At 41.9% G+C, this 24045-nt stretch overlaps 2 protein-coding genes and 2 long non-coding RNA genes across 19 annotated transcripts in view; 2 read left to right on the top strand and 2 right to left on the bottom strand.

Annotated features, from left to right (window-relative positions):
* Positions 1–225: 225 nt before the first annotated feature.
* On the bottom strand, positions 226–12320 carry Sur-8 (leucine-rich repeat protein shoc-2). 2 transcript variants are annotated; one of them, XM_022837611.2, is made up of 7 exons: positions 11726–12320; positions 5820–6458; positions 5449–5592; positions 4978–5074; positions 4552–4739; positions 3617–3873; positions 226–3238 (listed from the first exon to the last, which is right to left on the bottom strand). In XM_022837611.2, exons 2-7 carry the CDS (start codon positions 5952–5954, stop codon positions 2371–2373), a joined length of 1689 nt encoding a protein of 562 aa, XP_022693346.1. In that variant the 5' UTR covers positions 5955–6458; positions 11726–12320; the 3' UTR covers positions 226–2370. The 2 variants fall into 2 exon arrangements, with proteins under 2 accessions (XP_022693346.1, XP_022693347.1); XM_022837612.2 differs by lacking the exon at positions 11726–12320 and adding an exon at positions 6955–7331.
* Positions 954–18628, top strand: LOC111262967 (uncharacterized). Of its 3 annotated transcripts, none has more exons than XR_015312095.1 (5): positions 954–1043; positions 1548–1592; positions 9390–9528; positions 12317–14245; positions 18237–18628. It is a non-coding gene; the product is annotated as an uncharacterized LOC111262967 (long non-coding RNA). The 3 variants fall into 3 exon arrangements; XR_015312093.1 differs by lacking the exon at positions 954–1043 and having other exon boundaries at positions 1552–1592; positions 12317–12411; positions 13874–14245; XR_015312094.1 differs by lacking the exon at positions 954–1043 and having other exon boundaries at positions 1552–1592; positions 12317–12411.
* Positions 16147–18628, top strand: LOC147753136 (uncharacterized). The gene is made up of 3 exons (XR_015312096.1): positions 16147–17188; positions 17275–17462; positions 18249–18628. It is a non-coding gene; the product is annotated as an uncharacterized LOC147753136 (long non-coding RNA).
* A 2517-nt stretch (positions 18629–21145) lies between these two features.
* LOC111262962 (uncharacterized) overlaps positions 21146–24045 on the bottom strand; it is a 19184-nt gene continuing 16284 nt past the window's right edge. For 9 of the 13 annotated variants that reach the window (XM_022837621.2, XM_022837619.2, XM_022837615.2 and 6 more), the window contains 2 exons: positions 22496–22642; positions 21146–21999 (listed from right to left, as the gene is read on the bottom strand). In XM_022837621.2, the coding sequence (XP_022693356.1) occupies positions 21598–21999; positions 22496–22642 (549 nt within the window). In that variant the 3' untranslated portion in view covers positions 21146–21597. The remainder of the gene's footprint in view (positions 22000–22495; positions 22643–24045) is intronic. The other 4 variants (XM_086969379.1, XM_022837616.2, XM_022837614.2 and 1 more) reach the window with 3 other exon arrangements.

Raw genomic sequence — 24045 nt, 5'->3', positions numbered from 1 at the left:
CACGCACACACAGACGCCTGTAGATGCCCCACCGAGCAACAGCTAAGAATTATTATTATTATTACAGTAACAGTATTAACAGTTGTCATTATCATCATATTCAGCTAATATTAGTAATACATGTTTTACGATGCTTTGTGCGACATGGACACCCGTTCCCATGCCGCTGCTGTTGGCTCGAACTTTCCCACCGCTGTAACAGCCTGTGATTCAATTTTCTTTAAATTCTTATCCTTTAGCCATGCGTCCGGCCGATCATTTTATTTCTTATTCAAGATCTCTAGTGTTTTCCAAGTCTCTAGTACTTTTTTCAGTGCAAATTGTTTAGACTACAGCGGCGCCACGATGACCAATGTCCTTGCGCTTTTACATTCAACCTGCTCTCTTCACGGACTCGTTCGTTTTTGTTTAACGATCATCCTCTCATTTTATCATCCTTTCATATGAAGGCATTATTATCAGACATATTCGTACGCTAGCTTGTTCCTGCATTCACTCCGCACACTTATACGACCTAACAACGCGAAGTGACCTGTGCGGAGTTTTGCCTGACGAGTCCCACTGAACGCATGCAGATACAAATCCGCTGACATCTGCCGTGTCTCATATGAACATATAATAGGCAGCCAAATTCAAACTACACAGAGTACCGACAAGCCCATGTACCTCTAAATCGGTTCAAGATTCAGCTTCTACCCAGTTTGCTTGTTCGCGCGTAAAAGTGTAAGGTGTCAATTTGAATGTCTTATTAATTACTATTCTTGCTGTCTCTCTTGCACAACATCAAGTATTGGCCGCATTGCACATATTTGCTATTTGATCTTATTTCTATTACAGCACACAAAGAAATAGGGCAAACGTATCTGTTCCAATAAAGCCCATGCTACTATCACTGAACAGTAACTCCATGATTCATCTCCCGTTCACCCCCCAGTAGCTCTTTTACCGTCGACGCAACAATGAGCAGCTGGCGTCAACGATGACAAGTCACCCGGAAAAATCCGTCCCAACTTCACCCGGCTGAGCGGGTCATCAAGCATACGGTAGAGAACAATCGAGCCATACTTGTTTCTTTGTAGCTCTTAAAAATGTCTTTTTTCTTGTACAAGTACTGTTCATATATGTTTCTGCAGTTCAGACTACATATTCAATAACGGCGTTATTATATTCTGTAGCAATCATTCTCAATACTATACACTCTTTCTATGAATGATCAATGGTAATTAGAAATGGATCGATAATCTTTTTGGAACTTGTTCTTTGTCTTCGAATATTTCGTGCATTTTGTATCCGTCATCGCTAAACATGTGTTAGATTATTTACAGAAGCCTTTTCGTTTAGCTGTTCCTTCGGTAACCATTTCATGGACAAATAATAATCGGTTTATCCAATACTAATGATTGCCTTAAAAACTTAAACTTACTACCGTTCGTCTTGATAAAAATATACCATGTAAGTGTGAAAACTTTGACAATTTTCTCTTTACCAGGTTTTGACCATATTCGTTTACTCTATCTAATATTCTTCTGACATACTGCCTTTGACAGATATATGGGAGAGCACCTCGACATTCAGCATCAACACACAAAGAGGTATGGAGAAAGAACAGTATTTAAGTCCGTAGCTTACCTATTACATATCTTATCATCATATATTATCGTTATCTGCGTCATGTTCATTAGAAGCTTGTTCAGATGTATGTGAAAAATTGCAGATTAACAATCAACACTCAACAAAGACTTGAATGCTAGCCCTTTTATATGGATGGCCTTTGAAAAGTAAGTATCTGTAGTTGCGCCCCTTATTTATGGGAGCCATCTTCAAGTTTGGTTGCCCTCTACTCCAACAGCCCGTTAGCCTTCAGCATAGGTTGTCATATTGAGAGGTTTCGCTTCTGTAATAAAAACATCAGGTTGACCATTGCAGGTGTCACCTACTTGACGTCTTTGAGCGAGGCGCCCCGCCCTAAACAATCACACGCCTGAAATCATAACATCAGGCGTTTTCTTCCCTCCAAATATCACTGTATAAATGTGACTCTACCGAAATGGAGTAGTGATGAAATTTCATGCCAGACATTTGCCATTACTCTGCGCGTTTTATCGTGTTAGTACGTTATGTTACGGCTTCATTACGCCTGCTTTTAGGTTGATCTAACTCCTTTTTGCAAGCCTTTCCATTTTTGGCGGCTTCCCACAACGATTTTTTTAAGCTGTTCGAGAGATCTGCTGTTGTTGTTGATGGTAGCGATAACATTATTGTTTGTGATGCAATTATTTGCTGTTCTACGTAAAATTATCTTATGTCTTTCTACTAAGCTCTCGGTAAACTTTTTGTTTTCTGCCATTATGATCATGCGTTTTTGTCACCTTACATAGTTCGGTATGGTCCTTTCATTTTAAGATACTGAATAACAAGGGAAGGTCCCCCATTAACAATCTCAGCGGGAATCTGGCTTAGAGGACAGTTCTCGATCGACATAATCTGTAGATTGCTGCATAGTGCTAGTTCGAACGGCAGTGCGTGCAGCGGGTTATCGTTGAGATAGAGTGATTCAAGCGACTCGAGAGTACCTATCTCTTCGGGCAAATGCTGAAGATTGTTTTCACCGACGTTCAAATAGCTGAGCGAGGTGAGATGGCCAACGGCGCGCGGTAAATTCTGTAGTTGGTTACTTTGCACCATCAGCTTTTGAAGGTCGTGGAGAAACCCAATTTCGTTCGGTAATTGTTCGAGTTTATTCTCCTCGAGATCGAGCACACGCAGTTTCGTTAGGCCGCCAATTGAGCCGGGTAGGCGACGCAGCAAATTGTTGGAAAGGACTAACACTTCTAGCGAGTGCAGGTACTGGATATCGTCGGGAATCTTCGCCAGCTGATTGGTACCGAGGTTGAGCTCGACCATGTTGGTCCAGGTGCCGATGTCAAGAGGCAATGAGGACAGAAGATTGTCCTTCATGTTCAGCTTGCTGAGATTTTTTGCCCGTGAAAATATGCTAAACGGTATCTTGGTGATATGGTTGTGCTCGAGATTGATCGAGACGACCGAGGTAAATTGGCCAGGCCCGCCCGTCGGGTAGCTCGTGAACTGATTTCGTGATAGCGTCAATGAAGTGAACTGGGTAAACGATGAAAGAAGGCCTTCCGGCAGGACCGAGATGTTGTTCGACTCGACATTGAATTCCTGCATTAGTGTGCACTCTGCTAGCCGCTCGGGAATTGATGTTAACTGGTTATACCTGTGAAAACCGGAGGGGCTACGAAGTTAGATACGTAACCCTTTTAACTATGCACAGAGCGATGATAGATGTGAGAACTAAAGAAGATGCAAATAACGTTCGAACTAGGCTGCCGCTCGTAGTTGTTTTGTTCTGTGTTAGTTTCGTTCAATCTTATGTTAGTGTACAGTAATAAACATCTTAATTCATGCAATAGTTTTAACAGTGCCTTGTCATCGAAATGCACGCTCTTGTTTGCAGCATTATAAAAGTATATATGACTATAATCTTCATAGAAGCCTCTGCAATGCACGAGTTGACAGAACCATGTTCTTGACTTGAAAACATTGAACATCAATCTTTCTGTTATATTTATATTCTTGGTATAGGTATTTATACCTGAGACCAAGTCGAGTGAGGTTCTTGAGGTTGCCAATGCTCTCAGGAATATCGACGAGTTCGTTATGTTGCACATCAAGAGCCGACAGGTTGACACAGTTACCTAACGCTTCGGGCAGTTGGCTAAGGTGGTTATTTGACGCATCGAAAGTCACCAGCTGCTGAAGCTGGCCAATTCCAGATGGCAGTGATCGAATCTTGTTCTCGCGCAGCGATAGCATGGTCAAATTTGTTAGTGCGGAGATACTCTCGGATACCTAGAAAAGTTGTGCGCCGTAACTAGCTCAGTAGCATGCATGGATTTAGGGTAGAATTCCATTTAAGAATAGTACTTTCAAATATAACAATTTTCTTGTAAACTGTTCTAAATATCCCGCTCGAAACATAACGTCGGTAACCTATTTAGACGAGTTTGGCTTAAATTTTGATAAAATAAGTATTTTAGATTTAAGTGTATACATCCTGAGAAATATAAATAATTTCAATCACTTATCCCCACTTTGCTAATGTTTCAAGTGTTTTATCCAAAGTTAGTGACTTAAATTGTTTTTGATGAGTGCCTCCCTGCACAAACAGAAGGGTGTCCACGCTCGGTCTCCACCACGTATCTAAACTTCGTAGACAAGCACATTACCATTGTGCCACTACGCTTTCCCCATCTTATTAAATATCTAGTGTCATCTACTGAAAATAAATAAATATCAGAACGTTTAAATCTAAAAATGGGAGCAAATAAGCAAAAACGAGTTGATCTGAACATCCTGTTTTTCTCTATACTTCTATATTTCAAACATATGAAACACTTGCAGTCAACAAACGGGCTTTGGTTTTTAAGAGTCTTAGATTATTGTTCGATGTATTCAGCAGTAATCTCATAGATATGCATTAGAGACCGTCGACAAAGTTGTGATCTGCTAAATTAGCCCATTACTTACCTCTCGAATACGATTGAAACGCAAAAATAGTGTTGTCAGGGACCGCAGTGAGTAGATAACCGATGGAATTTCCGTAAATTTGTTGTGTCGTAAATCGAGCACCTTCAGTTGTTTCAGGCTCGCAAACGACTCCGGAAGCGACGTTAGTGAGTTTTCACTTAACGCCAACGTTGACAGATTTATAAGACCTGTCAAATTACACAAAAAAAGTCTGTTGTTGAACAGTTCAGTTGTATAGTTCAGAACAGGATAAATAGCTTCTACCAATAATATGAATCATTAAGAAGGTGTATTATCTAATGATTTCTTTAACTGGTTCAAGTTGAATTGTTATCATGCATTAACTATGCCGGAATGGCAAGATGGACGACTTTTACAAAGATATTATTAATCGGCGTCAATAGCCTGAATTATGAATCTGCTTACCGCCTATTTCGTTGGGTAGTGTTGATAGTTTATTGCCATATAAATACAGTTCGGCGAGGTGTGTTAACTCCCTAACGTTAGCCGGTAGCGTGGTTATCTGAAAAAGGAAATACAGCGCCATATGAATATATGGCGTGACTTAAAATTATCAGTGGACTTTTGATGAATAAATAGCTGCTAGCAATTATTTATATAACTAGCGCTTTCTACAATGGGTGCCACTTTATTTGTACAACAATATGTTCGACATGGTTGCACATGGTTTTTCAGGTTTCTCTTTTCAACTGAATATTTTGTGAATAGGTGTAGCAAAACTGTGACTGGTAGTCGACTTGGTGATAAGTACATATTGTACCTTCGACACTTACTATAAACTTATTTAAAACTATCCGATTTCAATGTCTCTGTTGAGAAAACTGACGATTGGAATGGCTAATTTTTTTGTGGCTGTTAATAGTACAGTAGACTCACATTCGATCTACTGAGGTCGAGACGCGTTACCCCCTCATCGCGACATCTGCTCAGTTCTTTAGCGACGTCAAGATCCGCCTGAATGGAGGGCTTTTTACGAGACGCAGGTTTTGGTTTCGATGCTCCTGGAGTGGTCACCATTACCTGGCAAATTGGATAGATAGATAGTAAGATACACTACAAGAATATTGAGAAGCTTTCATTATCTAAGTTTAATTCTATGGAAATTTCGAACGCACGAGGCATATTTTATAAAAAAAGAGCCCACAGTCATAATTTTGGGTGAGCAAATAGTTCGCGGATTTCACTTAACAAACATCCGCACACACTACGCATACTAAGAGCCTAGGGGCATCTTTTTCTCTACATACCTGTTTGCCCCCGGGCGGGGTTCCCGTTGAGGGTTTCTTCTCCTTTTCTTTGTCTCTGTCCCTATCTTTGTCTTTGGAGGATGATGAAGATGCTGATGTCCCTCCACCGTGCTGCTGCTGCTGGTCGTGCTCCATTTTCACACTAAGGCTTTATGGTTTACAGCCGTAATTAGAGAGTCAGGAGTGCCTGTGCTAACAAAGAGCGAGAATTCGTTCTGCAATCTGCGTCGAACGCCTTCACATCAAGCTAACGCCACGTCACAACTTCAGGAACCTTTAAAAATAAAACGTCCTACCATCCACAGAGTCGAGGTCGTTTTTGTATGATGCTGCCCGTAAGGAGGCTACCACTTGCTGAAGCCTTGCTTTACCAGCAGCGTTCTAATTATCTTGAAACGCACAGGGCAAACCTCGGGCTTTACGAATGCTTCGTCTGAAGACCTTAGGCTTCACAAACGCTTCTTTTCGCTACCTCAGACTTGGGCTTTCCGTGGAGACCGCTTTTTCTGTCTGCCTGTTTAACGCTCGTCAACGCCGCTACTCGGGCCCGGACCCGCCTAAGACCTTAGGACTTCTCCTCCTCACGAATTCATATTTACAGCTGCGGCATCTACGCATCGATACTGAAACTCACTCCCGCTATCGTCAAAATGAGAGGGATAAACGAGACAAACGCAGGAAGATAACGGCAGGGTTAGCAAATTCGATCAGGATTCCAAAAATTAGGAATGTTCGAATGGAGATTAATCTAATTAACCAAAATCAGCTCGCTGTCCACTGTTCAAACTTACATTTGTTCTAATCATAACGCAAGCCACAGCACAGCTTTAAATAGTAACTGTGGCACAAGTTTGAATGCTGTTAATGTCATCGCTAACTTTAAGGTGAAACTTTAATAACTTAAGGAACCTCAATGATTTTTGGAAATCAACTGGAAAAAGCTTATTGAAACCCAGCGACAGATGTAACCGGTGCTGATTGATGGCACAATGGCATCGCTAACTATAAAAACTTCCACAAACGAGCTTCTAGGGCGTAGAATTATTTATTAATGTAAGTGTCGATGTGTGACCAAGCTGGCTGTGTGTCTCAATCGGAGTCCTTTGTGTGGTACCTGACGTTTACAAATACGTACGTGATTCAGTTGGACAGTTACAGGAATCCACAGGGCCGTTCCGATGCATCACACTCAGTTCGAGCCGCATCGTAACGACATGGCGATCGTATATCATGACGTCTGTACTCTAGATTACTGGATTTGTCCGACTTGCCGAATTCTAATTAAACCACAAAAAGTCTTTTCATAATTATGAATTCTCAGATCTAACTACTAGATAGCATTTGAAAAAACTCTGAATAATAGAATACTTGCTCTTAGAAATCAAACTGTAACTAGCGAACACGACTGGCGTGCGAAATTCGCCTGATCACCCGGGCTAGTTTCGATCTCGGAAGAATAGTGAGCTCCATACATTCTGAGTCAGAGAAAGTTCACGGGTCGTATTAAAAGTTTTTCTGTCCTTAGGAGTTGGAGTTAACACGACTAGTGGTAGATGCGTGGTGCCCACACGCAAACAACGAGCCTTTTGACTTTCTTACCTTTGTAATCTTCACTTTGGCCTTTTAGATGAATGGTCTCAAAAAGGTCCAATGTTCTATACCCTAACGATGCTACTGTTCAATGTAGCACATGTTTCCATGCAAGGTAAATCAACAGGGTTTTCACCCCTATTACCTCAATTGTCAGTTTTAAAGAAGCACAAGATAGACAGGCAACAAAATGAGGCAGTGCATCCGAAAGCGTTAAAGGGGTCAAGCTGCCTATTTCAAAAAAAGCTCCAAAAAAGCGCCAAACATTTCGCTAAATTTGCCAGAAGTGCCCTGTGGCTAGATGACAAGAAGATATAATTAATTACAAATTACTAATTGCTGACCCCACCTACCAACACCAAACCTATATTACTTATAATTTCATGACAATATAACAACTAGTAATCGAATAATAACAACAATAAGTACTGACGTAAAGCGCACTGTGCTGAATAGTGATGCCAGTGACATGCATGTTCAGTCAGATCATATGATGTTTAGTTCTGCTGCGACTATTGTTTATCGTTGAATGTAACCGTAACAACACTTTCACAATGCCGATTCGCTGTCAGATTAGGTGTGCAGGTGGTATGTGGGTCCATGACACAGAATGTTTATCCGAGAGGCACAGAGGCCCCCGTTGACAATTAGCCGTGAAGGGACTTCGAGCTTAGTTTATATAGACTATAGCTGGTGATTGGCGACTGGAAATTGGTTGAGAACATTAGGAAGTACTGTATATCTTTAACTACGTTTTTGACACGATTACATATGTCGCCGACGAATTGGGTTCGGGAAAAATGTCAATCTTTGGAGCTGACATAAGAATACTACAGGCGTTATGAGACAAAAACTTTGTACAAATTGTTTTGGCTATTGCAAACCAAACTTCCTTCCTTGTTGATCGATGGACCTATTTTCTACCCGGCAGCGTCCGTTCCGGATGTATGCTAATGAAGTGCTGTTTTTCCCGACCAGAATAATAGCAAACCCCTACTATTACTTTGATAGATTGATGCGGTTACCTCTTTGCGAGGGCTGTTGCTCCAGGGAGCGAGTGTAATGATCATTTTCCAACAAGCCCATTGCATAATGGGCTGATTGCCATGCACTGAATATTAACAACACACACACACACACATACACAAGGCACATATATATTAAGGAATACACGCAGGCCGAGAGTGTATGGTTTCGATAACGTACTTGAGTTCTATTAAATTTATGAGTTTGATGTCGAAAAAGATAGGGACATCCGAACACAGAAACATCGTTATATTAGAATTGCACTGTGGCCTGATGACTGTAACCCGATAGCATAGTTTCAATAATAAATAAACGAGCGCGTAACGCCCTTTCGGAAAGAGAGTAGTGCACCACCGGTATAATATTTACCCTGTACTTTGTATTTGCGGGTTTAGAGAAAAAAAAGTATTGCCTCAAATGATAAAAAATCAAACTCATTTAGGGTAGTCTTCAGGAGCTTATACGTACACTAAGTTATAGTATAGTATATACTAAGTTTACCAGAGAGTTAATTATGGATTCACAGTTTGTAACAACAGCATTGTTTTAAGGTAAGCGCGGCTAAGTAAATGCACTGAAAGCGATGAATCCGGCGAGGTTGAGCATTACTGATATCGCCATTACCGGCCCCATTCACTTTAAAACAAGCCTCTGCAGCGTAAAAATGTATCAATTTTAGATTCGACGCGAAGTGAGGCAGTGGATCCTCAATACGATGCCATTTATCCAGATAATATTAAACAGTTAACCTTGACATTTACCGGGTGCATTGCAAAATAAAGAAACTCTCCCGAACAATTAGTGTTGATTGAGGCCTGAGACGTTTCAGCTTCGAAAAACTACGATTATTACAATTTTTACCGATAAGCAGAATCAGTTGTGTCCATTCGTCAGCTAGTTTCGCGACGAAAAGATTTGTAACAAATGTGCTATACCTTGCTGGTGTCTCTTCAGCTTGAATTCACGAGTCGAAAAGCCTAATAAGTACCAAGATGACGTGTATTTTGCCAGCTGTGAAATGGACTTCACTGCAATTACTAACTTTATGGATGCTGCCATCCATACAAGCGTGCAGGCGTCACTCTACATAGAGGTATGATTTGCAACAATAGGTGCATATATTATATTACGATTATAAGTACAACCATACGTCAAGAATCTAGTTAGGTCGATTCTGCTGAAAAAAAACATCGAATGCCATTTAATTTCATTATTATACTCCAAGTGTCTAATTATTGACAGTGTCAATAATGGTTTTGTTTAGTAGCACCAAAAGTCTCTTCATTAATTGACGACTTAATTGCCACAAGAAATATATATATACAAAATGTACACTACATAAAGCTTATAAACATAACAATTCTAACTTAATCACAACAGTTCCTACCTAGTACCTACTTTTTCTAGACCTCTATCTACTTATAGGGACTATTTTGAAAGTTCTTACCACACCAATGTACATACACGTATATTAATTTGCTACAAGCGCATAAACCCAAACACGATATTGCACTCTTCATCCAGAATAAAAAAAACTGAAAGAAACGCCCAGGTTGACGACACGTGCTTGCTGGTATGTGAAAAAACAGCATTTTAAGCTGAGGCGATGTATTAGCTGGTAAGAGTTTGTGAGAGTCAATCAAAGACGTTGGCGCCAATATCAGCATATACAGACGCACGGAAGATGAAGTCGTCCAAGCAATTAAATATTTAGCTAAGTTTTAAGAGTATATTAGTAGCACGCAAAAATAAGCCATGTAGGGGTACTATTCATTGTCGCTTAGTTTATATTTTTGAATGTTTTTTTTTCGAAGCCTTTAGCCAATACATTGTACTATGTAATAACAGATTACAGGTGCAACACTAATAGTATGAACAATTATTAAACTTTAAGTTAGAGGTGCGAAGTAGCTTTTCCAGATAGTGTACTTTCATTGCTTGGACTTTAACCTATTCCACGTATAGGATGCATAGTGTGCATATATCTTCGTAAATATCATAACTGGCTTGACGTAGAGGACGAGTTTTTAAAGCACACATATATAGTCTCTGGCCGAATTCGGGAGTTTGCCACATTCGTTAGTCATCCATTTAAGAGACGTTCAAACCGGATACGCCCACTTTAAGCTCGTTATTCTTGCGGGCTGTAGTCATTGAACTCGCGTTGCATTTTTTTAGTCGTAGGCCGATACGCGGGGTAAACAGAAAGCGTGCAAAGTAAGTCGGCGCATATCCAGTAGGAACACAACCTTGAGGCCAGTGGACACGCCCGGAACAAGTGCAAATTCACGCAGTCTCGATCTTTCCCCTATGACACGCTAGCTAGACTGTTTTGAATACGAATTGAACTACGCTGCTCGAATCTCTTAAGTGATGGAACTGGTTCCAATGACGTCCTCATAACGAAAACTTGCCGGTTCTGCTGTATCTGCTGTCGATGTATTTACTAGCAAGTTTTAATAGTAAATGTCATTTTTTGAAGTTTGTGGTTCGCTGTACGTACGACACGGACTTTCGACAGATGTTCATATCCTTTTGTACAAAAATTTAGATAGAAATACAATATAGAAAAGGAATATAGGAAATGGAAAAAACAAGCTGTTTTAGTCGAGTCTCGATAGCTTTTAATAAGTCAAATACTAGGAGAGTCAAATGACACAGATATAAGTATATGAGAGTTTGCCCTATAAGCTTAGACACGCATATAAATGGGTGAATAACAGTGAAATAATAACAAGTGACTTGTGCCGTTCCGCTCAATATAGCAAATGTTGTGGCATATTATATTAACGAACTGCCTGAGTAATTATCACCAGGTGAAAATCACCCATTATTATTTGTCAACGAAACATACCTGTGTGATACGGAATTATGAAAGCAGGTTATCTGTAGTAAGCAATATACCCTCCCACTGAAACCAACATTCTTTAATTAATATCACCACTTGCAGATTGAAAACAACAAGAACGTAGAGCAGCATGAATGCTCGTTCGTGGTAGTTTCGGAACCTAAAACTTTGGATGCTTCGTCTCTCCCGTTTTGACATAGAATGTATATATTCTAAAAAAATTCCCCTTATTCCTTGTATTTCTAACATATCTGTATTACAAACCTTACAAAATATTTCATTTCATCAACAAATCCTAATGAAACTGTTCATAGACACAACACATTAATTCAATGACCGGCAGTCCGTAACGTGACGCTGCCATGCCAACTGCTATTGCTTGTACTCTTCCATTAGACTTTGTCTGGTGTTATTGAATCATACGCTCCGCATAGCGTCTTACCTTCTTCTGACATGATTGTAACGGCAGGTAGCCTACTCTGGTAGTGGTAAACAGTTCTTCTGGACGGATACCGATACACGACGGTATGACACTTTTTTCCGGTGTGTAATAGAAAATGCAATTGTGTATCCACTCGACACACACATCGATGAAAACTCATACGGCGAGCTACCGCTGCTCCTGTAACGTCTAATATTAGTGAAGGTGCCGCTGTTATCTTCGAATGAGCCCTTGTTTCGCGCGCAAACTAGCACCCAGAAGTCCCGCCGGCGACTGTCGATAGCAACTGAGACTCAACCGGGAACAAAACACCACCATGAATCAATAAGAGGCAGTCCTCTGTCGCTTCTTGAACCACTATTATCTACATTTTTTTTTTTCTTTATCGTTGGACAACTGTAAGCTGCCAAACTGTCTAATCCGCAGGCACTACACGTACATGCTACACGGCTGTATGTGTATACATAGCTTTTTGTGTTTAAATAACGACGTGAACTTTCCCAATTTTGCCAGGTAAGATGTGTCCCGCACTTAGTACATTAATTGGGTTCCTTCCCGCTAACGATGCAATTGTTTGTCCCGAATTTTCAGGCTGGCAGAGCAGCAAGGAGGCATCATAGAACACCGTGAAGTTTTTTCAGACCAATCTACCAAATGACCGTCAACGAGCATCAATAAACCGACGTGTAGGTCAACCAATCGTTAGGTGACTGGTGTCTTGCTGTTTGGTGTCCGGCTTTGGATGGCCTTAAACTGCAACTATTACCATCTCTACTGTCGTTACCTTCTTCCTTGTTATCATATACGCCTCGGCCATTCAGGGTTTTTCTCTATAGCGTTTTTTAAGCGGCAGCTCCATACAGCTTTGGCCGGCATTCCTTGCGATGACTGACTGCCTAACCGTCCAACTGATCTGTCGTCGTCCAGCTAGCTCGTTCGTCGTAGCGATGCAAATATCTATTTACTCTTCGAAGAATCCTTCAAGCTAGGTGTTCTGCGGCGTGTCTTGAGACAGTGTCAACTGTATGAGCCTCGAGCTTGACTATCGTCCTGTAACTGCAGCGGCTTACTGGCCACAATAGTCGCGGCTGCCGACTTCTTTTCGCTACAACTATTCTAGCGGCTCTTTTTGTCGTCATTGTCGTTCGCGCTGGTGCTGACAATGCTAAAGACGACTGCTGCGGGCTGGTCTGGACCACGACACCGATCAGATGTACAAAGGAATAAGGCTGCAAGAGCTGCTGCTGCCGTTAGAGGTCTGTTATAGCCGGTCGCTTTCTACTAGAAGCCGTCAGTCACCGGTGAGCAGTTAGCATTGGAGGCAGGCACATTTGCAGCGAAACAGCGCAATCTTTGGCCGCTTTGTTCGTCGTCGCCGTCGTCGTCGCCGTCGTCGCCGTCGCCGGCCCCCAGAAGCTTGTGGTAGCCACAGAGACGATGCTGGTTGCTTCGTGGACCCGCACGCTTTCACGCGTGCCACTTCTACGTTTAAGGAGACAGAGATTGTGGGCTGCCGCGGAAGGCAGGAGTCACTCGCGCGACAACGGGGCGCCGCCGTCGCTGCTATCGAAGTCGGTGTCGGCGGTGATATAATCCACCACACACTCGACGATATTCACAGTATATTTCCGTAGTCGTAAAGATGAACGTTGGATGATCATTGGAGTTAATTACACTAGTTATTATTACAACGGGTTAGCATTTGTTGCGGAAGTAGCCGTAATCGCTGCTGGCGTTTGTAATGACGACGACGGCGATGGTGATGACGATTATGGCGGTAACAGTCGAAGTAAAAGGAGCAGTTGCTTTTGTTTGTCGCTGTATTAGTCGTTATTAATTATTTAGCTATGTTTTTGTTTGTGGACATTATTATTGCTGCTGCGGTAGTTGCCTCCGTTGCCATCCCCTGCAGCACGACGTACACCACCACTACCATAAACAGAGAGGGGCGCGTGGTGAGGTGGGAGGCGGACCAAGGCGCAGCTTGATGGTACACTGAATGAAAACAACAGCCGATTCACTTAACCGGCGACTAACAGCAGCAGCAGCAGCGGCGGCAACGAAAACGCCAGACATTGGTGTGATCATTACGGGTATCAAATAGCACTAGGGTTCTTTGATACTTGACAGCGCCCTGATTGCTTGCAGCACAACTTCTTCTGCCGCTCCGAAGATGGACACAGCTGTCGATGGATAAACTAACAAATGAACGTCGACAGCAATGGTAACAATACGCCGCACTGACACCACAGCTGACCACAGTCTACCAACTACGAACGAATGAAATCTCGGTTTTGCCGTCGCTACCGACCCAGTTGTTGTGCCCATTCGTGCTGCTACACACGGCAGTTGCTCATATCTAACACTACAGGTATATCCATCCTGCTGACTCGTCTGTGTATCCACTGCCGTGAAACACTGTCAACACAGTGGAACGCACTGCATACCGCGAATAATACCAACAGTCCAAACAGGCAGGACTGGCAGTACAAACGTCAACACCAGCAGCGTCACATAGAGGTACGCAAGCATTCACGATTAATTGCAGGCATAGTACTCGTAGCAATAACAGTAGTAGAAGTCAGTTGCAGGTCGTCGGTGAAGTCAACGGTCGGGATTAGTCAAAAGCGAACACAGCGACGACGGCCATCCGCTAGCGACGACGGACAGCAGCGTTTCGAAGCCGTCAACAACAACAACAACAACAACAACATTAACGACAATGTTGCCGCTGCTGTTGTTGTTGTCGTTTGCTATCATTCCTGCTGACTATGGATCGCTCCAGCGACCGCTTTTGCACACGTCGCTAACGAAGTGAACAACAAATGCGAGCCGTACGGAAGAGTCTACCGATCCAAGCGACGATGGACCCCCATGGACTGAGGAGGTAACTGCCGGGCGGATCGCCCGAGCTCCCGTTGGCGTACGCAGCAGAGAAAAATACAAACCACTCCTCAGCGAGACGGTGGTAACAGAGCGTGTTGGTGAGTGAGCTAGCGAGCAACCCAGCGACCAAACGAATTAGTCAGCAACCACAGCCACAACCAGCAAGCCAGTCAGCGCACCGCACCGCAACAACAAAACAGAATCTCTCCCGGTCGCTTATCTCCGGCTGTACATACACAAGACGGACAGTGCCCGGCGGTAGCGGTTGGGGTCGCAGCAGCTGGCTGGATAATAACTAACCAGCGCTATACGATTAAACAATGACGATGATCGCCTGTCCACCCGTCTGCCTGCCTGCCTGCCTGCCTGTCTTTCTATCTGTCTGTCTGTGAATCTGTCAATCCGTCTGTCTGGCCGTTTATCCAGACGTTGTCCATGAGTAGCAGTGGCACCGGCAGCGCGCCAGACCTTTACTGGCTCTTCTTTCCAATTCCTTCAGCTGTTGTATTCGTTGTTGATGCTTTGCTGATTGATATACTAATAGCCGTGACGGCCGCTGCCCCGTCTGGACGAGCCAGGTCTCTCACGCGGGTTCCAGTTGTTGTTGTTGTTAATGTCGTTGTCGTCGTCGATAATAATAACAATAATAACAGCGGCTAGCGCGCCTGAGTCTGGAGAATGAAGAGTCCGTGAGTTCCGCGGATCAGCAGTCGCCCTCCGCGAGTTAGCGCGAGTCGAGGACTTGTTAGAAAAGACGAAACGAAAGCAAGGCGCCGACAACTGGAAGAAATGATAACGATTGCACTAATCTGTAGGTGGCTGTTAGGTAGTAGTTATAAGAGGAGTTGGTAGAACATTTCTTTTAATTCCTCCGATGCTGCCAGCGACAATATCGGTACTAAACGCACGGTTACGAATGGATTTGATGCGAATACAAACTTCTATCGAAACTGTCAACATGGACGAATCGAGAGACGGGCTGGTGGTGTCGGTGTAGCGGCGAAGGAAATGAGTGAGGGTTAAGATTTCACTAGAAAGTGAGCCCAATGCCGCTCGATGAGTGCTATAGCACTGCTGCTGTCTCTCCGCTTGTGCTGATGGGGAACATGCGAAGGCTACGGCTGAATCTAGCAAGAGCGCCAGAGGGCACTAGCGCAGCCGAAGCGGCCGTGAGAATAACACAGGTCATATGGAAACGTAGACTGTGCACACAGGTGTGGCGAGGGTGGAATTAGGTTGAATCAACGTAAACGTGTAAGATTTGCGCGATTATGTGCCGTGGAGACTGGTAGAATCACATGTAGACTAGCCGATGTAGTTATCTAATCCGTGCAGTTAACAGTGTACTGAAAAAATAAATGATTTCCAAGAGCATTGGTATTTCCAATACTTCGAGTAACAATGGTGACGACTCAACTGAATGTTAGTTAAATGTCACTGATGATTTAATTTGGTCGGAGGAGACTGAAGGTCTGCTCCTCGTTGCATGATGAAATGTCATTTCCAAAGTGTTCCACGTTTATTTTGTGTAAGAAACTTATTCTAGCTAACTCATTGTTGACAATAGGGCCTATTTTGTCAACACCAAATGTATATAGTGCACAGAACGTTTCCAACCCATCGATTGTTCAACGCTGTTACAAATTCGAGTCGAAACGTGGCATCGTGGTGCTAGATCGTTTCGCTTTCAAACTATAATTATTATTAATGTTTTGGATAAAGAGGCTGATGATAGATCAGTGTAATTTGTAATCTGATGCGAAGTAGCCCAGCCCCGTGAGTCTAGTAACTTGCAGTAGTGAACTGCGGTTAGGTCTGGTAAGACAGAAAGCGGCGCCTAACAACAAACATGATCTTGTGTTGCCTTGATTCTGCTATGTATGACTGTTTGTGTGATCTTCGCAATCCGAAGCGAGAAACAGCCGTTTGTTCTAGTGCAAAGCGACTGGTTAGATTTGCCTTTATAGATGTCCCTTTCTAATTCATCTAAAAGATAGCCTCCCATGCGGCATACCTCAAATTTGGTAACTGTGTTATGGCTATCGTATGAAGCATTGCTCTTGGCACACCCTACAATGCCTTACAAATTCCAATCTTTGACCCATTTTGAATACATTTACCGAATCCCTGATTCGGTACCCATATTCGACCTCTTGCCTACGCAACCTATAAAGTTAGCAAAACTATACTCAGCACCACATGGCGGCACATTGTCATTGTTGATTAATCAATTGTTTTTGTGCCAAACGCCGGCCCGACGGACTAACCTGTGCTTGCTGATTGCAAAACGCTGTTGCAGAACGACGTTGCGGCTGGCTTGAAGGGGAGGGCAGGTCCTCACACTATATCACAACCTATGCCTCTATAGTATACAATACACAGACAGGGGCTGGGGAAAATGCGCTTAACAGTAGGCCTCTATGGAAAAACTGAAATATTTTCATGACATTTTGCATGGAATCAGCCATAACGAGAACGTTGCGATGCAGAATGTGCATGCTTCAAGCGTGATTCAAGCCGTCTAAGTGGACTCCAAACGCGATAGAATATACCAGCTGACTGATGCCTTCTAAGATGGTGAGTCTTAAGCGGTGTCGTTTCCCGACTGGAAAACTGGTGCAGGTGGATCCTTACCTAAATATCGTTGCGTTGCATCACTTCAGACGCGGCATGAATCTGTAAAAACGAAGAAAATCACCACTTTTCACGACACCCACCCGTACAGCACACTTCAGTCTGCTGGAGTGGCAAGGTATCGTCTGCTAGACCGTTCCAGCCCGACTGGGCAGCCCGCCCAGGACCTCAAGGCCATGGCCGTGGCCGGGCTCACCACCGACCGACTAACAGAGTGGTCAGCACTTTCAGTAGCAGAATAAACTTTTGAGCTTGAAAACTTCTTCCGAACTAGTAGAGACCCTCGGGAAAACTGGCAAAATGCTGGCTCATATCCGGGAGAAATCGATCGCGGGTTTGGCAATAGGTTTATGATACATGCGAGATTTCGCTGTTTAATCGAAGGCTTGGCCATTGTTCGGTTTTCAAGGTCGGGCTCTACCCGCCAGCTAAGACCCGGGCCACGCCGATGCCAGCTTATCTTCCTTAGGCTATTACAATGGCAATGTCAACTAAACCCACATAGCAAGTAGTATAGTATGTACTTTGAATAAGAAATACGGCAGCACTTGTTCACTCTGAGAATACCAAACAGTTTCTAATCGGGTTTTCCTACCGCACCTCCTAATCTGCTACCTTGCGTCTAAATACTGTATTACTTCGGATAAGTTAGCTTTCTGTGCCCTAAGTACAGTGGTAACTTTGTGACATTGTGACTAGTTGCTGATTTCTATAGGACTTAGCGCATCACCGTCCGCTGATGTTCCGCCGCTTGTCTGTGTATGACGGGATTCTTTGCCAGATTTATGGCAGCTTTGCTGAGGTTAAAGTCTATTTTCGTTCTGCAAAAACTAGAGAAGCAAAGCAGATTTCGTAGTACAACACCTTATATTCAGCAGGAAACCAATTCGATAGTTAATTAAAATGTTGTGCTTGTTCGATGGTGTTTTTGGCTGTTTTAATTATGAACTATTTATCTAGTAGTATTTTAACCATTATTTAATTTCATAAGTCTGGAATATAGGCTTTTCGCGAAATGAACAGTCAGGGAGCATGTAACCTGTATCGAAGAGTGTGTGTATGTGTGGAACAAAGCTGGCCGAATCACGGTTCGCTGGGGGAAGCTGTAAAGCAGTGTCCTGTGTGGGGCTGACGTCGAAGCTGCTTTACTCAGTTCCGCCCTTGAGCTAGGCATTGGACATTCGCACTGAACACTTGACATTCTTTGAACGGCGGGGGAAAACTTCTACGCGCTCCAAGGATGCTTTGCAGACAATTTTCCTTCTCTACTAGAACAGAAGCGGAAGTGTAATGTAGCTGCTAAATATGTAAATAGCATTTTTGACTGTATATACATTTATAAGTAAATGTTGACGGATTCGTGAAATATATCCAACAGAAAAATGGTATTATACATAGTAGTAGGTAAAAAAAATGACTAAGTTATTTTTCTATGTCTACTTATCATTAAAAGACGAGGCAGATCCAACCTGTAATCGATATATTCCGTTATGAAGCTGTTTTATTTGTTGGCCATGGCTTACTATAAAAAAACTCTAGGAAAAACAAAGCAAGTTTACAAGGATACACGAGAGTAGAATCGTGACTACGATTGGATTTTGTTAGGTGAAGACAAATCTTTTATAATTAGTTCGGGTCCTATAAGAAAGCTGGCTTATAAGGTGCTTAACGTATCGAAGATCGGTCAGATAGCCCACATATTTTAAGTGCACTGGTAACGTATTTGCTTGCTACATTTAGAAACACATGGTGGTCTAGGTTCGAATTTGGGCGTAGACACTTCGTTCCGTGCCAGAAGATAACAGCCCTCTGGAACCACACCTAACGATTCAAGTGCTGAAATCAAATTCGGATTTTTGGGTAGCTTATATTTGGTACAAGCAAATGGTTCTATGTAGTCATTTGTGCCATCGGACACTAAACGCGACTTATTGCTAAGAGCATGTTCGTAACAGGTATGATACAACTTCTGTCTGGTGTTACTGGTTATGAATTATGCTGTATAAATACCAATTTACTGTATTTGAGCGTATAGATATACAATTATGGACAGCTGACGCCATGGTATGTTTCTCATACAGCAGCTTCTAGATTTCATTAGTTTCGAGATCTCAATTCGCCGTATTATAGATGCTGCCTAAGTATATCGATTTATGTTTAGGTTCAGAATGTTTCTCTATTAAGCGGCTACTTTTAAATATAACATACCCATTTAGCTATGACATTGACAGGCAGTTCGTACAGCTAACGGCGTCATCTTAATTTTTTAAAAGTTACCGAAGTAGATTGCGATTCTAGTCTCGTGGCTTTGCGATATAGGCATTACTTGTAATCTAGATTCAATGTACGAAGAGTATATTTGTGCAACGAAAAGTGTAGCCAAGACCTACGAAGTCCTTTTATTTGAGCCAAAATATAGTGATATTCATTTTTCAGACTGAATACTTTTCTAGCGGTTTTGGTGACTCTTGAGCTCGCTTTCGATAATCGATATCCAAAATTAAATTAAACGGAAATTAAAACTTATAATTATGTAATTAGGTAATTTGGCAATCAGTGTCTTTTTGATGGATTCATAAAATACGTAGCAGGCTATGATAAAACATCAAATACTTCGTATTCATCTTATACATCAAGGGTTATCAGCACAGGTACCACGTGTAGTTCTCGAGTGCAGCCTCGTTTGTCTCACAAAACATTTACAATAGAATTTCTGCGACATCAAAGTCAAGCACACACGGCACATATCGAGATTGGAACATTATAAGGTCGAGCATGCACCTTACGGCTTCCGTAGTGATGTCCAAAATTACCTGATAGTTGTGAGGTGCTTCAGGCGTTTGAGGATCGACCTCAAACGGAACTCTGCGATACCACAATCTGTTGACAACCGTCTTGCATAACTGGAATCATGTGAAACTATTCGAATAGAGAGGTTCAAACTGGACGAGAAAATTATTTAGGGATAAACATCAGTTTGATACACCTGATAACTTTTCTTGCATCTAGCGCATTGGTAATCGTCCCAACTGCTACTATCTACTCAAAACAGATGATAGTGAATGCTACAAGCAGCATGACGAAGTACATGTCAGCTCGAGAGACCAAATAATTTCCAAGCTCCATTTATTGATAGTGCACAACGAGAACTTAAATTGGTTACTTTACACTCAGGCTCATAAATGAATTGACTGCAAACTAGATTCTGTGGTGAGCTGGATCCCTACTGCACATTTGCCGCCGGCCTAGGAATGGAGCAGAGCAGATTTCTAATTATTGTCAGTGAAATATATGCCATGTGCAACATCTTAAATAGGAAACAAAACTCTGCGTATATTACAATAGATGCGTGGTTGCTTAGACGGCCAAACTTCTGTCTGAAAGAGACCAGGGGTCACTCCTTCAAGTTCCGTCAACCACACGTACTAGATGACCTGTGTAAATATATATATCTAATCTATAATAAATAAATCTATAAGTATCAGATTTGTGATGATTATATGAAGACGAAAAGGCATCGGTTTATAGCAATTCCCTGTTACAAGACGGTGTGAAACTGGCGCAGATTTTATGGGTTGATTTGTGCGCGCACCGGGGTTCTTCCCTTCTGTCCAGTTAAAGGCGTCCCAATAAAACATTGTTAAAACAAGAAAGCTTTAATCGAGGTACGTTGCGTTACAATCGGCAACAATCGTTACAAAATCTTTTTGCAATTGGCCAAGCTTCCTTAGTAAAATCACCTCAAATGCTTAGGTACGATGTTTCTAATTATTAAACTACTCCGTTGGGGCCTAAAATAAATCTTTTATCTTATGAAAAGAAAACATTTGTAATATATGTATCTGTTATTTGAGTCCTGCATAGAACAAGCATCAACAAGCTAACAAAACGACCAACATGTTGAGGCCAATATATGTGATAACTTTATTTTGCGTTAAATTTAGCGCATGACGTTTAGCTCCTCGCTAAACCATTCTTCGGACACGCAGCAACTTTAGCTGAAAGATGCGATTATCTGGTCGGAAGTCACCGGTAAGTCGTTACAGCCGTTGCCGTGAAACATCGCAACGAATTCGACGGTGGGCAAATACTTCAAAATGGACAAATTAAGCAGCTCATCATGCAGCAAATGGAAAGCTGTGCAATAGGTAGAAGCATCTTGTTAGAGTCGACAGAATAGACACAGAAGATATTTGAATTAATGTGTCCTATGCTAAATACTATAAAAGAGCGTTAAATTCCTTTCTATCAGGTGCATGTAAGCAGTTATGTTATACAAACAACGGAAATAAACATCAGTACATTCAGTGATTGCAGTTTTTGTAAATGTGGTGATTATTTCCTGTGTGTATTCAGCAATGACAGACACGCATAACAATGGGGACGCAAAAGTATTGCTGGTAACCAAGACGTTTGTTGTTGATTGTCAGAGGTTTTTTTGTGTAACTACAATAACGCATAACAAGTAGAGTGAATATTGTGTGACGAACCTCAATCATCAGGTAGAAAAGGACTGTGTAGAGGACAACTGTTAAGAGGATCATGCAAACCGATAGCATCAGCAAAATATATTTGAGTTCCTGTGCTTTGTCGTCATTGAACATGGACACGATGGAGCCACTTGGTTCAACTGCGAGCTGGTGACTGTTTTCGTTGAGTTTGTATCCGAGACTTCCTTCGTAACGGTCTTGAAGCAGCTCATATTTGGCGGAAGGGGCAGCCGGGATGAGATACCTTGCTTGAGCGATGTTGTCCTTATAATTTAACAGAAACACAATAGCGCACGATTAAAATAGATTTTTTTATGTGTAATGTATTAACTAATAAAAGATGTGTCAGTGACCGAAAAATAAAGTAGATTACATCAAGGGGGGTTGCCGGAAGATCTTTAATGTTGCGATGATTAGAGTTCCTGAAACTGAAATCAGACGAACTTCTTATCGGTTGAGAGTCGTTTTGAAGCCGGGTGATTGATAGGACATTATTTAGGAGGCATAATACCCAATTAATAAACTGCTTAGGTAATATTTTAAAAGAAATAACCGCTGTTGGGAAATCCTAAGTCATGGAAACTCTACCATCATTGTTGGCCAACTAGTTGACATTAGGTTTCAACATATACTAATTACGATTACTCATCAGTTCATGAAAACGTAAGCAATTATCGAAAAGGAAACGACACGTAAGAAGACTGAGAACGAGAAGTGTTGCCATGTGTTAAAGGTGAATAAAGAGCAAGTTGAACAGTACCACTAGATTTCTTTCGTTAAGAGGAATTAGTTTGGCAGCTGGTAGCTTATTTCCAGTCACGGGTCCCTGCAGGAAATTGCGTAGTGGTACGGGGTTTTCGTGAAGTCGATAAACTGATGGAGCATCGTTTGGGACTTCAAAGTCGTGCTAATTACATGAAAACATGGTTAATGACCAGTTCATATATATAGGAATTAATTAATATTTATTAATTATTATTATTATTAATTACAAATTAAATATTACTACTATTATATTTATTAAGCTATTATAAACGAATTTGGCGGACTTTGAAATTACATAGTTCTTGAACTACGCGTTAGTGGGAGGCCAAATTTGGCTGTTAAATACTTAAGCTTTCTAAAAACTTGTAAAAACTGGAAAAATGGGTCCCCCGTGAAATGGCTTCCAACCAGCCGAAAAAGCGTGTGATATTATCCTAGTACAATCGCATACGGCCACCATAGACGAGTCATGGTGTCTCCATTGCCAGCAGAAGCGTAAACAGGTGACAGAATGGCGTCGCTTTAGACAGAAAAATCGGATTCAGTGGCAGTGCGAAGTAGATTCGGACATAAGGTGATGATAACACTTGCAGTGGGCATCAGCGGCATCTGGTACTACGAAATACTAGTTGAACATGAAACAGCGAATTCAGCCCTCTACTCCAAGTTCTTCAGGAGACTTACAGGCGGTTGGCAGGACAATCGAAAGCATCTTTTAGTATATGACGATAACGCCAAACCAACTGCGGTGCCTCAGTTACTTATTTCATTGAGCACAGGAATATCCAGTGTTAGTTTGGACGTCCTTATTCTCCCGACCTAAATACATGTGATTACAGGGCTTTCTGTGCTTTAAAAATGACAACTGATGGGCAAGCATACCCCATTATCGATTTACTTCGAGAAGCCATTGATAAAGAAAATACATATGAGCACGCGTATACGTATATGACTGCCCAGCAGCTGTAAAAGCGCTAGAACAACTGTATAAAAAGTAGAATGAAATATCTAACTGTATTTTATGAAGGATCATTTTTCTAGCCTAGCTAATTTAAAAAGTTTTTAACTGTAACTTTTTAACTGACGAACTTCGTCAGATTCGCTTGTGATTGTTTGGTAAATGCTTTTTAAGTCGTCGATCATTGGATCTATAGAAACGTTAAACGTCGCTCAGAAGCGATTGCCAATGCATCTTCAAAGTTTTTACGTACTCCTTTATAGCTTCCGCAGATTCCTGTATCCTTTGAGGGAATTCTTTGCAGTTTTGCGTAGTTCAATAAGTAAGGAATAAAGTAAGAACTAGTATAGCTAATAAGCAATAATGCTGTCTCTATTTTTACCTATTTTTTTTTAATCTATTTTTACTCTATTTTTCTATTTATGTACCGATGCTCTATTATACTAGCAAAATCCAGCTACACCATCTCCGAAGCATATATGGTCGGAAGCCGCAAATAAGCACAGCATGAGTCTGTATTGCTCCATTGCAAACAAGATATTTGTAACGAATCGTCGATGACTAGTTTTATGCCACCTGTATAGTGT

This window comes from Varroa jacobsoni, unplaced genomic scaffold (assembly GCF_002532875.2).
Source record: "Varroa jacobsoni isolate VJ856 unplaced genomic scaffold, vjacob_1.0 scaffold_716, whole genome shotgun sequence".
Taxonomy (NCBI): domain Eukaryota; kingdom Metazoa; phylum Arthropoda; class Arachnida; order Mesostigmata; family Varroidae; genus Varroa; species Varroa jacobsoni.
Note: the sequence above shows the minus strand (reverse complement) of the source record. Positions and strands in the feature narration are given on the sequence as shown.

Bases quoted from the DNA above. Each gene is read 5' to 3' on its own strand.
- Sur-8 (XM_022837611.2), bottom strand. From the start codon at position 5,954: ATGGAGCACGACCAGCAGCAGCAGCACGGTGGAGGGACATCAGCATCT. The intron at 5,593-5,819 runs GTATGTAGAGAA...CCAATTTGCCAG, and splicing joins CCCCGCCCGGGGGCAAACAG to GTAATGGTGACCACTCCAGG. The intron at 3,874-4,551 runs GTAAGTAATGGG...CAACTTTTCTAG, and splicing joins GTTTCAATCGTATTCGAGAG to GTATCCGAGAGTATCTCCGC.